The sequence below is a fragment of the Chinchilla lanigera genome, unplaced genomic scaffold (assembly GCF_000276665.1).
Source record: "Chinchilla lanigera isolate Chin_1 unplaced genomic scaffold, ChiLan1.0 scaffold00041, whole genome shotgun sequence".
In the NCBI taxonomy this organism is placed as follows: Eukaryota; Metazoa; Chordata; class Mammalia; order Rodentia; family Chinchillidae; genus Chinchilla; species Chinchilla lanigera.
This window is the reverse complement of record NW_004955442.1, coordinates 186,463-202,907: the sequence shown is the minus strand read 5'-3', so window position 1 is coordinate 202,907 and position 16,445 is coordinate 186,463. Positions and strand designations below refer to the sequence as shown.

Here is a 16,445-nt window from a genome sequence, read left to right as displayed (position 1 = left end):
CGTGCACCAATCTAATGACAATCTAATCACAAGCTGTGTTTGTCATTTGCAGAGTCAGCGGTTGCAGGAAAGTTTGAAGAAAGTGAACCACATCAAAATTTTGGTATGGCATATGATTTCCTATTTTGAAATACTTTTCTTTAAACTTCAACAAAATGCTTTTCACCAAATGTGATGCATTTCAGTTGAATTGTGACAGCTCTGGTTGGGTTTTTTTTTTTTTTAAATGAAGCCTTTGCAAGGGCATCATGCATTTGTTTATGTCTTAGACAGCCAGAGACCAAGAAATTGTCCCTTACAGTGTTTAAATTCCTATAGTGCCTTTCATATGCTCCATTTATCCTGTTAAAATTTAGAACTGCACAAAGATCTTATAAACACCATTGAGTTCATCTGCCCAAGGACTTTAGAATACCCATTTCCTAAAAGGAAAAATTGTTCTGTCTTGGAGTGCTTTGGGCTACTTTTTGTGAAACCTCCTGACACCAGAGTTTATTTGCACAAGGTAGAATGAAGAAGAGTAAAGCAAGTAGGCCTGCTCCTTTCTCCTCTTGATATCTTCCCAAAATGAATCTCTCAGATTGCACCTCTGGGATAATAACTAGAACAGGAGATACGAATTTAGCAGCACTAACAATTAAGAATGAGTATTGGTTCAGGTGGGAATGTTTCATTTTATTGTGTTTTAGAATTACAGGAAATGTTTTGGTCAGATTTTGATTTAAATAGGCTGGGTGACAATTCTGCTGAGTACAGTTAACTTTAAAACTAGGCTGGGCTTGGTAGCACAGCACTAGTAGCACATTATAGAGTGCCAGCACTCGGGAGGCTGAGGCAGGAAGATCACAGCTCAAAGCCAGCCTGCACTATGTAGCAAGACCCTGTCTCAAAAAAATGGAAACAAAAAAACAACAAAAAAAAAGAAACCTACTATTTATGTGGGGTTCCAGTGAGTACAGTTTCTTTCTGATTTAGAACATGGTTAGGCTTGAGGATGGAGTGGTGGCTACTGTGCATGGCCTTGGAGCCACCCCGCCTGAGTTCTGGCTAGGAAACCATGGAAAATGGAGCAGCCATTAGGAATGGTGGAGATGATTCCAGCCAGGTGACTGTGAGTCATCTTCTCACCCTCTTGAGCCCAAGTCAAGCAGCCAATGAAGTGTGTTGGTTGGGCTCTTCTGATGGCAGAGACCCGGACTGAGCATGCAGTTGGGATTCCTGCCTTGTAGAGTTCATCTGGGCTCCTCATGTCCTTTTTCCTCCAAGTGGAGCTAGTCCATCACTAGTTCTTTTGAACCATTTTGTAAGGCTACACACTCCCAGGCACAAATCCTGCTCTGTCCTTTCTTCTAATGGCTGCTTTTTTTGGTAGTGGACATAATAGTTTGCAGACTCCACAAAACATTGTGGTCAGTCACTCATCATCGTCGTTATAGCTGCTGCTTTGTAAAATGTTTGCCACATACCACCCACAGTACAAGTGCCTCACTTGTGCTGCTTTCATTAGCCCTCGCAACAGGGTGCTGTGTACACGCTCTTCCCTGCCTAGAAACACTCACTGCCCCTCTGGTTCCTCTCGTGGCAGTTCCTTAGCTTGCAAATCTTACTTCAAATACAGACAGGCTTTTCCTTCCCACTGACACCCATCATTCTTTGCCCTGAGAGGTTTTCTTCCTTATTGCTCTCAGAAATCATGTGTGTGTTCATTGTCTGTTTTTTTTCCTGTAGAAGCTTTACAGAGGCTTTACTTAAATTTACCACTGTCTCTCACATGGGTGTTAAAACCCAAGGTCCTGGCCAAGAAAACCAAGGTTCAGCCCATCCATGCTCTGCTCTTCCTGCTCTTCTTTTCTGTTTCCTCTTTGCATACTTACTTTTGCTGTGAGCTCAGGGATTTTTTTTTTTTGGCTGGGTGGGTCGGGGAGTAGAAACAGGGTCTCACTATGTAGTTTTGGTTGGCCTTTAATTCACTATGTACCCCAGGGTCAACCTCAACCTCATGATGATCCTCCTGCCTCAGCTTACCAAGTACTGGGACTACAGGGGTGCATCAGTAGTTTAAAACGTTTTGGTTATGGGTTTCATTTAATCCAGTGTTTGATATTTAGAATTGATATCTTTAGTATTAGCTCAGTCTACCATGTTGCTAGAACCAAATTTTATGTGTATAACCTTGCACAATCTTTCTTATGCACATTGGCATTTGAGATGAGAATTCAAAAAAAGAAAGCTGGGCATGGTGGCACACTGTAATCCGAGTACTCTGGGAGGGTGAGGTAGGAGGATCATACGTTCCAACCCAGCCTGAGTGACTTACTGACTTAGTAAGATCCTGTTTAAAGATAAAAGGACTGAGATGTAGCTCAGCAAGAAGGCCCTGTGTTTAACCCCCTGTACCGCAGAAGAGAGGGAGGGAGAAAGGAAGGAAGTCATTCTGTTTTACCTTAACTAAAGATGGGGGAATGGTTGGATTATTTTATCACTGTGTTTTTTTTCTACTTCCTTATTGGCCTTATTCTAGTTCATTTAAATATTAGGCCCCTGATTATTTCTTTTTCCCCCAACATGGTCTTGCTGTATAGTTCAGGCTGATCTTGAACTCTCTCAGTGATCCTCCTGCTTGAACTTCCTGAGTGCTGGGATTACAGGTGTGCACTACTAGGCTCAGTAAATATTAATACTTTCAAAGAAATAAAGGCAAGCTAGGCATGGTGTTGCACGCTGGTGGTCCCAGCACTTGGGAGGTCAAGACAGGGGGATCTCCTTGAGTTCAAGGCCAGCCTGGGCTATGTAGTGAGTTCAGAACCAGCCTAAGCTTCATAGTGAGACCCTATCTCAATTAAATGTGAAAGTTACAGGAGATGACAGATATGAAATGATTTTAGCACAGGAACTAGCTCAATAAGTAATTAGCAGATTTAAATATAAGTCTTTCTTGATCAGAATTACATCCATATGGTCCTTGAAAAATTGGTGGTAAAGCTTTTGGCCCATTTACTTCCTGTGTCTTTAAGTTGGCATTTCCTATCGTGATCTAACTCATGAGTCGTCACACTCAACCTAGGAACATAGATTTCAGGACTAGAGATGAATAGTACTGCATTTATTGCAAGCTTGGAGAGCTGGTCCCCCAGAGCCTCACCCTCAGAGAAATACCACATTGCCTATAGGGACATTGCTGCTCACTGTGTGCCCTGATGAATGTCCAGCAAAGGGCAGGAACTAGTGCTGTGTTATTGTAGTGCATTGAGCAGTTTCATCTGTTAGAAAATTCACTGTGAAGGGTGTTGCTGCCTGTCTCACGTAAGTATATATGTTTAGTAAATACATCGATACACTTCCATGGTGGCTCTATACATTGCCAATAGCACTATATCCTGTTCTGAGAACTTTACAAGGCGAGGAGGAGAAAGTACTTGTTCTATTTCTTTTCTGAGTATAAAAATTCTAGTAAATCTTGAATGATTTCTAGGATTCTTTGAAAGCACTGGCACCTTCAACACTGATTCTAGTTCTACTCTTTCTTACCTTTTCTGATCATTCATGTTTATAAATATTAAAATTTTCCCTTTAATTTCAGTGTCACATACTAATCTCAGAACCACATTGCATTCTCGAGTGGGTCATAGTTACTTTTAAAAATTTTACCAAACATTTGGTTTTTGTTACTTCAGCAACTGAAATTAACATTTGAGCTTTTACATGGGTTTATGTACAAAATAGACCACTACCACCCTGTTTTCCCAGCTGAGTGCTTGACTTCATGGGTGTTTGGTATTTACTATCACTTGGTAAGACCAAACTTCTGCTTATGCAGGTGGAGGATGAGCTCAGTTCTCCAGTAGTGGTGTTCAGATTTTGCCAGGAATTACCAAACTCAGGTAGGTGATTTTAAAAAGGTTTATTTTTGTGTCTGTGTGTAAGGGCTTTGAATTTGGTATCATTTCAAGTTAGATAGTCCAAAATATCAGTTTATGGTGATTATACCAGTGGTTCCCAAACGTCAGTCTCTGGGTCAGGGCTAGAATGGCTGAGTCACTTAAAAAAGGATTCTTGTGCTGCACTTCCCAGATACTTTGACCTAGTAGGTTTAACCCCCTAGAAAACTCTGTTTTTATAGGATGCCCTAGCAAAATGTGGTGGTACATGCCTATAATCCCAGTACTCTGGGAGGCTGAGGCAAGAGGATCTCAACTTTGAGCCCAGCCTGGGCAACTTAGTGATATGTTATCTCAAGATCAAAAATAAAAAAGGAAAGGGGGATGCAGCTCAGTGCAAACGCCCTGGGTTCAATCCCCAGTACCGCAACAAAACTGCTCAAAGTTCTACCAAGGCATCATTATTTTTCAGCTAGATGGCTGCATCCCCTACTCAACTGATCTGACTTCCCTGGATTCTGCTTAGCCTATTTCACTTCATGTGCCACATAGCAGTGAGTGAGCATTAGAAGTAGAAGCCAGATCATACCACTTCCTGCCCAAAGCATGGTAGTCTCCTACTGTTTCAACTGAATGAAGCCAGGCTCTTCCCTGTGGCCCCTGAGGCCAGTGTGTTCTGTCTCTGCCTTCCTCTGCCACCCTTTCCCTCCTGAGCAGTGTGCTTCAGTCCTATAACAGTGCTCCTTCCTAGTTCACCGCCTTGGCACTGTGCTGTTCTGCCTGCCTCAAATGCATTTCCTGTTGCTCTCCATTAAGTTCCCACTTTCTCAGAGAGTGTCTGCTCTCTGTCTTGTCTGAAGGACTCCATCCTATTAGGTCATGGCCTGTGGTCTTCTTTCACGGCACTAGCAATGACCAGCATGTGGTGATTTTCTCTCTTTAGTTAGACTGTAAGCTGCAAGGTGACAGAAACGCTGCCTGCTGTGTGTACCCAGATGTCTACAGTGCCAAGTGTGAGCAGGCACCCAGACTGTTTTATGGGCCAAGGATAGGTTTTGGGAAGCCCAGTTTGGTTGCTTGGGCACTGTGGCTGCCACTGTACAATGGTTGGTAGACTCAGTGCTGGCTAGTCCAAAGGCCTTGGCAGCAACGTTTTCAAAAAGTGAAGTTAAGAATTCTGTTTCTAAGCCGGGCGTGTTGGTGCACACCTGTAATCCCAGCACTTGGGAGGCTGAGACAGGAGGATCATTGCAAGTGTGAGACCAGCCTGGGATACAAAGTGAGTTCAAGACCAGCTTGAACTGCATAGTGAGACCCTGTCTCAAAAAAAAAAAATGCTGTTTCTGGAAATGTATTCAGGTATTAGTTTGTGAGAAAAAAAAGTGTGTTAAACCTCTGTTAGAATTGTTTGATTTTAGAACTATATGAGGCTGTTCCCTTGGGGCGAATAATGGAACCTAAGTGAAATGGAGTTGGATTGCGATGTTTAAATTGGCCATGTTTTTGGGAGTGAATCCTTTCTGTTTTGGCCTCAGATCCAGTTTTAAAAGCAGTCCCAGTACCCAGCATGGCGCCCTCCACATTCGGCCGGGAGAGACATTCCTGTGATGCTCTGAATCGCTGGGTAAGGTGGCTGCTGTCTGCCTTTTTCTTTACATCCCAGAGTGTCATGGCTGGGATAACAGAAGGTGCTCAACTTGTTTTGGGATACTTTTCTCAGTCAGATCACTTCATGGCCACCCTGGCAGTCATTCTTGACATCATTCCCTTAGTTTCCAGCTGTGGCTGTTTCCTGAGTGCTGTGTATGACTGAAATAGCCTGCAGTGTGGCATGCAGTGCAGCTGCTGTGGTGTTCTGGTGAACATCTAGCTGCTTCAGTGGGCACTGAGGCCAAGTCCTTGAGCACCTTTGGCAGTTGGGCAGTGTGGGCCAGAGGTGTGCTTCAGTACTTTGTGGACACTGAAATAAGACCTCTAGGAATTTAGGGTGTTCTGAATGGCATAAGGACGCTTACCACAGCAGTATCAGTCCCTGGAGGGTGTGGTGAGTAAGTTATAGTACATCCACACAATGAAGTTCAAAACAGCCTTTATAAACCATGTTGCTGAATGTGTTAGGCAGCCAAGAAATGGTCAGCACAAATTAAATGAAAAAACAAAAATTTTTAAAGTGTGTAAAATACCGTGTTTTATGACAGATACTCCATTCGCCATAGAAAAAACACAGGAGTATACCAAATGTCAGCAGTCAGTGTTTGGTGTGTTATGGGTACTTTATATTTTTCATTTACCTGCATTTTGTAGATTTTTATAGAATGAATTGTATTAATAAAAAGGAAAATAAGTTAGGCATGTTGGTGCAAGCCTATAATCTCATCATTCTGGGAGGGTGAGGCAGGGGAATAGCAAGTTTGAGCCCAACCAGGGTCACTTAGCAGCTTAGTGAGAGCCTGTCTCACAATGAAAGGGCTGTGGCCAGGTGCAGTAGCACACACCCCCAACACTGAGGATGGCTAAGACAGGAAGACTGCAATTTCTAGTGCCTGCAAGGCAATTTAGCAAGACACTGCCTCAAAACATAAAAGGGTCTGGAGATGTCACTTAGTGGTAGAGCATCCCTGGGTTTGATCTCCAGTACCACAAAAAAAAAGGAAGAAGAAGGAGAAGGAGGGGGATGGGGAGGGGGAGTGGAAGAAGGGGCCGGGGGAGGGGAGGAAGGGGAAGGAGAGGAGGCGGGGAGGAGGAAGAGAAGAAGAAGAAAAGTAAATTGTACTATTTTTTTAAAAAGAAGTGGTGCCAGCTGAAGGATTGCATTCTGTAATCCCATAACTCAGGCTGAGGCAGAAGGATCAGCAAGAGTTAGAGGGTAGCGTGGGCTACCTAGTGAGTTTAACACCAACCTGGACTATACAGTGGGACCCTGTCTCCAAAAAAAAGAAAGAACAGAAAAGTGACCATAAGTATTCAGAGACCAGGGCCAGGGATATTAGCTCAGCAGAGCAGCACAGCACCTGCCTGGCAAGTGCGAGGTCCTGAGTTGAATTCCTGGTGCCAAAAAAAAAAAAGACCAACTGAAGATGAAAGGAAATGAGCTAGAGGAGCCCCCCTTCCAGTCTGTGCTTAGTGAGGGGAGTGGGGGAAGAACTCGCAGCTGTGGTGCAGGAATGTGTGTGCACTGTCCTTTTCCCTCCAGCTGGGAGAACAGTTGAAACAGCTGGTGCCTGCAAGTGGCCTCACTGTCATGGATTTGGAGGTCGAGGGCATGTGTGTGCGCTTCAGCCCCTTGATGACAGCAGCAGGTAACTAGTATCTTTGTTTCCCTTCTGTTCTGGTAAACATGTCTATTAAAAGTCCAGGCTGTTGGGTTGATTATCTAACATCTATGCATTTGTCCCTCTGTCCGTCCGCCTGTCTGTCCATCCACTCATTCTTCCATCCATCCATCTTTTATTTTTGCCATACTGGGGATGGAACCAAGGGCCTTGGCACTGAGATGTATCACCAGCCCTTTTTTCATTTTTTGAGGGAGAGTCAGGCTAAATTGCTCAGTTGCCCAGGCTGAGCCTGAACTTGCACTCCTCCTGTCTGAGTCCCCTGAGTGCTGGGATCACAAGCATGTGCTGTCATATCCTACTTAGTTTTCCTTCATGATACGCTGGGTGTTTTGTTTTATTTTGTCTTTTAGTTCATGTTTGCAGTATATAATGATTACATTCGTTGTAGGCATTTGAGACAGGTACGTAACACATCTGAGTTCTTTTTTCTTTAATCCCCCCATGATACTCTGTTTTGCTGTGGTTTCCAGCATCAGTTTTAGAGGGGATATTTCTTTTTTTCTTGTTTTAAGGTTGCAAAGTTTTACATTTATCAAAGATAGAAAAAGAGCAAGCATGGGCTAACTGAAGTAGGGAAAAAAAAAAGTAAATTCTGCAGGTGACAGTGGGCCACTGTGAAAGACAGCACAGTGGCCACAGGGCTAATGGCCACTGTCCCCTGTACCTGCCACTCCCTAGGATGACATAAGATATATGCTGTCTCATCAAAACCTGCTTGATCTTGCACCAGCAGAATTGAGGATAGCATTTTCTGATTGGTCCCAGGTGTAGCCCTTGGGAATTGTTTTTCTGCACACGTGTCCTGGGTCTCTGACGAACAGGTCATGCCCACTTGCCCAGCTGGCTGGCCACACCTAACCTCCTGCCTCATTTCCCCCCGAGAGACACAAATCTCCTTAATTCTTTGTGGGTAATTGAGGGTCTGGAGGGCTCTTACCGTCATGTAGCTACTTCAGCTGAAGGGGGTTTCAGGTGCTACCTACTGGGGATTATGTGTTGAGCACCTGTGCAGTGGGAGAAAGGTTGGTGAAATCTGTCAGGAGCATCAGGGGTGGTAGTCTGGATCACCACCTGAAGCCTTGAATGGATAAATTATACTATTAGGTTGGGAATGCAGAGCCCAAAGATCAGAAGGAGCTGATCAAAATATTCCCTGGTCTGTCTTAAAAGGTGAGCTGTGACAGATCTGGCAATTTAGAGATTTCTGCACTTCCTGTGCCAGGAGAAAGCATGGTGAAGAGGAATATTAGAAAAACTAACAAGAGCCTAAGAGCTATAGCCCTAGCAAGATTACCCACATTATAAATCTAATTAAAAACAAGATCCCAATAGAAGTGTGCACTTAAGATGTGGTGGATTAGGGGCAGCTGTTTCTTTTCTTCAGGTCTAAATTTAGATTAGCATTCCATTGTAACTTCTCAAAAATAGCAAACTGCTAAAGTCACTCGAATCCTTGTGTTTTGATGTCCTGTGTCCCTCGGTTTTCTATTCCAAGGGTTCTTACTCATAACTGCATCTTTGAATCGCTGTGAGGCTTTAAAAACCACCAGTGGCTGGGCCACCTACTGAGGATCTGATTTCCTGGGTCTTTGCTCAGTTGCATTTATTTGTATTGTGTATACTTAAGGAGTTTGATATATATAGTAAAGATGAAGAGACGGAGGGGAAGGGGCACTGAGCTGCTGTGTCCTCTCCAGGCATGGAACCCTCCAGGACCTCCTAGGTATTCAGCTGTTCGGAAACTCTGAGCATCAGTATCTTAAAAACTCCCCAGGAATTTTAATAGGCCAGTGAAGGTCCAAAGCAACTATTTTAGACACTTCAGAAAGCACTGTAGCCAGTATGGATTTTACCCTAGAAAGTCTGGAAGCTGTGCCTTCTACACCAGTAAATACCTATGGAACGTTGAATAAGATCTTTGATCTCCAGGCCTGGTCCCCGCCACCTGATGGTAGTGATGTGAAGACTGAACTGACAGGAGGAATAAGTATGGTGACCATATGTAACAGTAATGTACTGTGTTTTTCAAAAAAGCTGGAAAAAAAGACTTTGAATGCTTTCCCCTCAAAGAAATGGCGAATGTTCCAAGAGATAGAGGTGCTTATCCTGATTTGAACATTACAGTGTACATATGTCTCAGAACATCATTTGGTGTCCCATAAATATGTAGTTTTCAGCCTTAAAAACTGGATTTAAAGAAAAGATATATAAATTTGGTTGTGCTTTTTTGTGAGGTGACTTAAATATTTTCAGGGAATATTTGATGGTTTATCATGAAGTATTTTCAACATTTTTGGAAAGGTATTTTCCTTCAAGTAGGAAAATGATAGGTATTTGTCCTGGAAAGAGAACACCATTGTGGAGTTTACTGGTGGCCAGGCCAGCCTCCTTGGGGGCTTTATCTCAGAACCTGGGGAAGCAAGGCCACAACTCCCGAGGCAGCAGGAACAGGGCCAGAAGAGGAGCCCTGAGGTCTTGAAATGACTGCAGTCGCCTTGCCATGCCCTTCTTTGTGTCCCAGACACAGACCACCAAATCACTTCCCTTTCCCTCCACTTGTGGTAGTGTAGAGAGAAACTCTGATTGCCACTTGTATTAACTTGCAAGAAGATGCTTATAACCAGACCAAAGCAGTCCTGTCTTCGAGAAGAGTCTGATTTCTACACTGGAGAGTTTCACTGTGTGCCAAATCACCTACAAAACATTTATAGCTGGAACAGCCAGCTGTGCTAATTTTTAACACCTCATTCTTCCATAGCTGGCTTGAGTGGCCTTCTTCTTTTTGACTCCTCAGCTTTAGCTAGTTGACGATACCTAGAGCTTTTGGCCTTCCTAACTGGGGGAGAGGTTGTCCCTATAAGCCATTCCTTACACATGTACACACATTTCTCAAATATTCTGTGTATGTTTTTCAGTGTTAGGAACACAAGGAGAGGATGTGGATCAGCTTGTAGCCTGCATCCAAAGCAAACTGCCTGTCCTGACCTGTACGCTGCAGCTGCGAGAAGAATTCAAGCAGGAAGTAGAGGGGACTGCAGGTCTTCTATATGTCGATGACCCCAACTGGCCTGGAATAGGGGTTGTCAGGTAAAGGTTTGACTTGCCTCTTGATGTTGAAGATTTCACCAAATAATGCACATAGTGGGTCTTTTGGGAACCAGTTTTGAAATCCAAGATGAGTATATGCAGATACAATATAGTTGTCTGTCAAAAAATCAACTAGCCATTGTGGGCATTTACAAAGGCCCAGTGACAGCACGTGATTTGGCCTACCATTGCACTTAATGAGGCAGATGTCCCTAGGAGTGTGTGCTTTATACGCTGACATACAAGTACCTGTGGGGACAAATGGTTACCATTCAGGGTATATAGAGTATTCCAAGTCATTAAGAAACAGAACCCAGTTCCCAGGGAGACAGTGCCCCACTGGCCTCTACTTTGCATGCAGCCCTGCAGTGGCTGTCCTCTTTAATGAGGCATATTGTCTTTTTCTTTGCACATATGAGACCTCCAGACCTTGCTTCTCTTCCCTAAAGCCAAAGACTTAGCCCTTATGTATATTCTTGAGAGTTTTGAACCTCAAGACACCATTCAGCTGGGCATGATGGTATATGCCTATAATTCCAGCATTCAAGAGGCTGAGGCAGGAAAATTGCCATGAATTTGAGCCAGCCTAGGCTACACAGTGAGACCCTGTCTCAAAAAAAAAAAAAAAGACACGTCCATGGCTTCTTTGCCCATTGGTTGCCACAGCTTGTCAATACCTGCCTATAACCCCATTTGAGGAGACTTTGATTGAAGTACCGTTGTTTGATATTGTTTTTAGGTATGAACATGCTAATGATGATAAGAGCAGTTTGAAATCAGATCCAGAGGGAGAAAAAATCCATTCTACACTCCTGAAAAAGTTAAATGAACTGGAATCTGACCTTACATTTAAAATGGGTAATTACTGCTTCTATAACTTAACTGTGAACTGTGGAAGGGCATTTTCTAATTGGCTTAGATGGCTTCATCCATCTGATGGAAGGTTTGGGTTAGGTGAAGGTGCAGTTCTTCCTCAAGTTCCTATCTTCAGCCTATTAGAGACACAATTACCCCCATAAAGGGGGCCTCTTTTCAGGCATGGTCCTGCAGTTACAAAGGGGAGTGGCCCAGGCGTCCCTTTGAACAGAAAGGAAGCCAAGCTTGCCTGCTGTTTCTTCCCGCAGGCCCTGAGTACAAGAGTATGAAGAGCTGCATTTATGTTGGTATGGTAAGCGACAACATAGATGTTTCTGAACTGGTGGAGACCATTGCAGTCACAGCTCGGGAAATTGAAGAAAACTCAAGGGTCTGTAAGACTGATCACTGTTTCGTCCTTTTTTGGGGTTTTGCCTCCCCAACTAGCTGGGGTCATGAAAGAGGAAGCATTTGTGGGAAATGTTTATCTACTCATTCTTTCCCAAAAAGTTTGTAAATGTTCTCTGTGATTGAAGTGTTGTACCAGAAAACGAGGAGTGCCAAGTAGGCCTGACACAGTACCCTTGGGAACTTGTCAGGCAGTGGGGAGAAATACACATTGAGCTGGGTATAGTGAGTGCTGTGGAGTCACAGTAGCTGCACATTGAAGACTCCTCTGCCTGCAAGCTCAGTGGGGAGCTCCTGAAAGAAACTGGTCCTGAAGACAGGTGAGGTGGACATTTCTGCTAATAGGACTCCCACCAGAAATAGAGCTGCTTGGCCAGTTGGCATGGAGGAGCAGACTACCAGGATAAAAGCCATTCCCTAAACCAGTTATGTCTTGAGAGCAGACAGAAATGCATGTTGTGTGTCTTGCTTTGGGTAGGGTTCGGAAGAGAAGAGTTTGAAATGAGAGTGAGGAACCAGCTCCATTCACTGTTGGGTGGACTCTTAAGGTTTCTTACAAACTTGACTATATGGTTTCTGCCTTTTTCTCTTTGAATGTTGAGTGGGTGATGTGTTGTCTATTGATATGACAGGATCTCAGTTCTTTTTCCTCTGCTGCCTGTCACGTAAGACTGGTCACACTAAGGTGTCTGTCTGGACCTCCACAAGCATTTTACTCTCTTCTATTTGATTTTCACTCTGGCCTATAAAACACATAATTCTGTTACTGATGTACTTCTGTAAAAACATCTCCAGTGCTATGTCAGCAGCTCCTGTAGGCCCCAGTAAGAAGCATAGACAAGTAATGCCTTCCTTGATCTCATACAGCTTCTGGAAAATATGACAGAAGTCGTCCGAAAAGGAATTCAAGAAGCTCAGGTTCAGCTGCAGAAGGCAAATGAGGAACGACTTCTGGAAGAGGTGAGGCTCCAGAGCCAACTCTTTGGCCACATTGGACAGGGAGCCCAGCTTGGCAACGTGATCCTGAAGTGAGGGTTATGTTTTACAGGGAGTGTTGCGGCAGATCCCTGTAGTAGGATCCGTGCTGAATTGGTTTTCTCCAGTACAAGCTTCACAAAAGGGAAGAACATTTAACTTAACAGCAGGTAGGCCTAGTCTCTACTCATATCTCATTTACACGGGAGCTTAGACCAGATACCGTTAGCTCCCAACACCCCTCATGTTGTGAAGTCTTTTACAGTTCCTGGCGTCTGTCCCTGAGTCCTCTGGCAGGAATCTGAAGTCCCTGCTGCCCTGTCACCTTTTTTCACAGACCCCTCCATCACTAAAATAGTAGGAAGGCAGATGCCCATTCCTATAGTAAGCTGACTCCTCTTCCTTGAATGCACAAGAACCGGTCCATTCAGCTGTTCAGGAGGCTGAGGCAGAAAAACTGCCATGAATTTGAGCCAGCCTAGGCTACATAATGAGACCCTGTCTCAAAAAAACAAAACAAAAAGGACACGGTCCATAGCTTCTTTGCCCATTGGTTGCCATATCATGTCAATACCTGCCTGTAACCCCATTTGAGGAGACTTCGATTAAAGTCAGAACCGCAAGGCAGCAAGCTTGTTGTGCAAGCTCAGGGCATTTGAGCTCAGGGTCACCAGTCCTTGCAGTCTTCATGAATGTTCTGCCCAGTATAGGGCTGCTTTTGAAAGAGGGGATCCTAAGGTCAGAGCATGCAGTCCTGGAACATGTTATTTCAAACTAGATAGTAGTAGTGTAACCAGTTGCTAGAATTTGGGAAAGATATATTAAAGCTCAGACTCCTCCCTTTTCTGCCAAGGACCTAAAATTCTGAAATCCAAGGTCCCCTTCCCTAGGAAATGATGGCACTGTCACAGTGGAAGATAATCTGAGTTTTAATCTGCCAAGCCTCAGCCTTTAGCAAAGAGGCATCCATTCCTTGTGGCTAAAGTATTCCCCAGTTGGGTCTGGCTCCCCAGGCATGTTTGTGTACACCACTGATCCAGTGTCCCCAGATACTGAGGGAAAGTGGGGAGGAAGGTCTGACACTCAACAGGGCTAGGACACTTGGCCCAGCTGTCTCTAGTTGGCATGTTTCAGGAAGGCCAGTCTGTGGAAAGCTAAATGCTGGAAGCAGCTTATTAGGGCGCAAGGTAGAGTGAGTGCTATCACTAGGGGGCAAGCTGTGGCAGGAGCTTCTGCCCATTCTCTCGTCTCCCTGGCAGGCTCTCTGGAGTCTACAGAACACACATACGTCTACAAAGTACAAGGAACAGGAGTGACGCCGCCTCCAACGCCTTCGGGCATTCACACCAAACAGAGACTTCCAGGTATATTACATCACACTTTTGAGTTCATTAACTTGGAAGAAAATTGGTTGTATTTTTTGGAAAACAGACCTTTGCATGTTTACCAGTTTTCCCTTGTTTGAGGTTCACTTACATACCTTTGTTTTATTGGTTCTTTAACCCTCACTCCTATTATTCTTTAAGACCATGAATCACTGTCCCTTTGAATAACCCATTTAGTAGCTTTGAGACTCTGCCATAAAGAAATGCCTTGGTGGCACTGTAGGGGGCAAGTTGGGTTCTGGAGCACTGGCATTATTTTAACCATGGTGCTCATTCTGATCTTGTCTATTAAGATGACCTCAAAAGTTCCCAGCCTGGGGAACATGATTGAGTAACAGTAGCAGTTCTTAGTTCCTTCCTCATAATGTTTCAGAACCAGGAATTCCAGGATTTCTGCCCTCAAGCAGTTACAAAAAAAAGCAATAACTGGGTGCACAGGGAGCCTCTGTCACATTAGGCCTCACCAAGCTGTCAGCACTGTTCATCCCATCTTTTCCCAGGTCAGAAGCCCTTTAAAAGGTCCCTAAGAGGTTCAGATGCTGTGAGTGAAACCAGCTCGGTCAGTCACATTGAAGACTTGGAAAAGGTGGAGGACATGTCCAGTGGGCTGGAGCCAAGTACCCCAGAGGCCCACAGGCCTGAGCAACCGCCAGGGGTTCCTGCCTCTCAAGCCAGCCAGATTGAAGCCCTCCGGAACAGGACCCAGCATCCCAAAGATGACCATCCACAGGTGGAAGAGCCAGAGAGCTTAAGATAAAATTCATTGTTGGGTTTGAGACTGTACTGATAGTTGTTTCAGGGAAGAAGTTACACTGCACGTGTGAATTGTGCCACATGTTCATCCAATAGACATGACTTATTTGTGCTGAATTGGGATTTTTGCACAAATAAATGCCTGAAAGCCAGGCTTTCCAGGAGGGCAATCCATTATTTTATGTGTATGCAGAACAACCAACTATTGTTTCTGCCTGTCCAAGTGTAGTAAAACCATTTTCCTCCTAAGTTACCATAAACACTTTTATTTCTAAACAACACAATTTCACATGCTTGCCACTTGAAACACTTGCTCTCTTCTTTCTAAACAAAAGCATATGTGATTAGATTGCACACAGTGACTTTTTATTAGGACTCTCTGGGTTCTGTGCTGTGCTTCCACAGAGGCAGGACAGCAGTGACCTCTGTCTGTTGTAACGGGTCTGTGGTGGTCGCGCTGTGGTAGACACCTGGATTGGCTGGCTTGAAGCAGTGAGTTTCAGTGGGACCCGAAGAGCATCCAGATCCCTCTCTGCCATCCTCAAACTGCTGCTTTTCCTGGAGACGAAGTAAGGACTGTGTCCACCTGAGCCATGGCAGGGCTTCTGTCTGTCTGGGACTCTCCTTTGCCACAAATCTTTTCTCCCTTTCTATGCTCTTTGTAAACAAATTTGAGGACTTGTCTAATTAGGAGTAACTGTTGAGTCTCTTCATGACCATATATATATATTTGTGTGTGTATGTGTGTGTGTCTATTTTTAAATATGGTAAAGCTTTTAAATCAGCACAAAGGTGCAGATTATGCTTGTTTCTGTTCTGAAGAGCCTGATACTAATATGCTGTGCAGCACTACATGGGTTGGAATGCTAAAGTAAGTTCATACTTGACTGTCTCACTCCAGAGGTTTGTAGTTTTCTTCTACTCACAGCTCACCGTGGGGTCCTGCTCAGATATAAGAGCTACAAAAGTCCTCCCTCCCAGGCTGAAATGACTGGAAATAAGTCCCTAAATTCTTGCTGGTTTCTATCTTCCCAAAGTACTACATCATTTCCTTTGTCCTAAGGTGGGTCCCTGTGCCTTTTTAGTTTCGCAAAGTCAGAAGAATGGAGAGAGCTTAAGATGGCGGGGAATTCACACTGGATTCGTGGACTACTGTGGGAAGCCTTAGTTATACCACATTAAGCCTATAATTACCCTGATTTGATGTGATTTCTGACATCTGACACTTGTCAAAATGTAATTTTCCTTTATTTTTTTGGTGCAGCTTAAAGTCTTCCCTGTTTATTTGGTGCAATGAAGTATAGCAGATAACATGGGAGAGGGGTAAATTATCACCTTTAACAAGATTAATTTTTAAATTTATATATATACATATATATATATATTTGGAATTGTTAAATCTGTTTTGCTGAAACAATTTCACCCTTGAGATACTATTTGAATGTTGGTTTCAATAAAGGTTCTTCAAATTGTTACCAGTGAACTCAGTTATACCTTCCTACTAATCAGGCATCGTGACTTCCTTTTTAATAGGAACTTCAGAAACAACAGGTTTCTAGATGTATACCACAATTTGGGCATTTTAATGATCTTACACCTAAAACAATGAATTTATTAGTGGTTTTGTGTAATTCTCAGATCAAATTTAACCCCACAGATTATCTTAGAGAACTGTATTTGAGAATAGTGAGATCAAACCTGTTATAAGTCAGTTTTGGATGTGAAGCTTTAAAAGTATTTTTGAGCAAAAAAAAAAAAAATTGAGATGT

General features: G+C 43.7%; 1 protein-coding gene across 1 annotated transcript in view; it reads left to right on the top strand.

Annotated features, from left to right (window-relative positions):
- Positions 1-14,925, top strand: part of Pdxdc1 (pyridoxal-dependent decarboxylase domain containing 1) — a gene marked incomplete in the record, with an annotated part of 50,604 nt that extends 35,679 nt beyond the window's left edge. The window contains 11 exon segments of the mRNA XM_005391842.2: positions 53-103; positions 3,818-3,881; positions 5,414-5,502; positions 7,072-7,177; positions 10,129-10,300; positions 11,040-11,158; positions 11,425-11,546; positions 12,431-12,523; positions 12,612-12,708; positions 13,798-13,902; positions 14,424-14,925. Coding sequence (XP_005391899.2) covers positions 53-103; positions 3,818-3,881; positions 5,414-5,502; positions 7,072-7,177; positions 10,129-10,300; positions 11,040-11,158; positions 11,425-11,546; positions 12,431-12,523; positions 12,612-12,708; positions 13,798-13,902; positions 14,424-14,680 — 1,275 coding nt within the window.
- Positions 14,926-16,445: the final 1,520 nt, after the last annotated feature.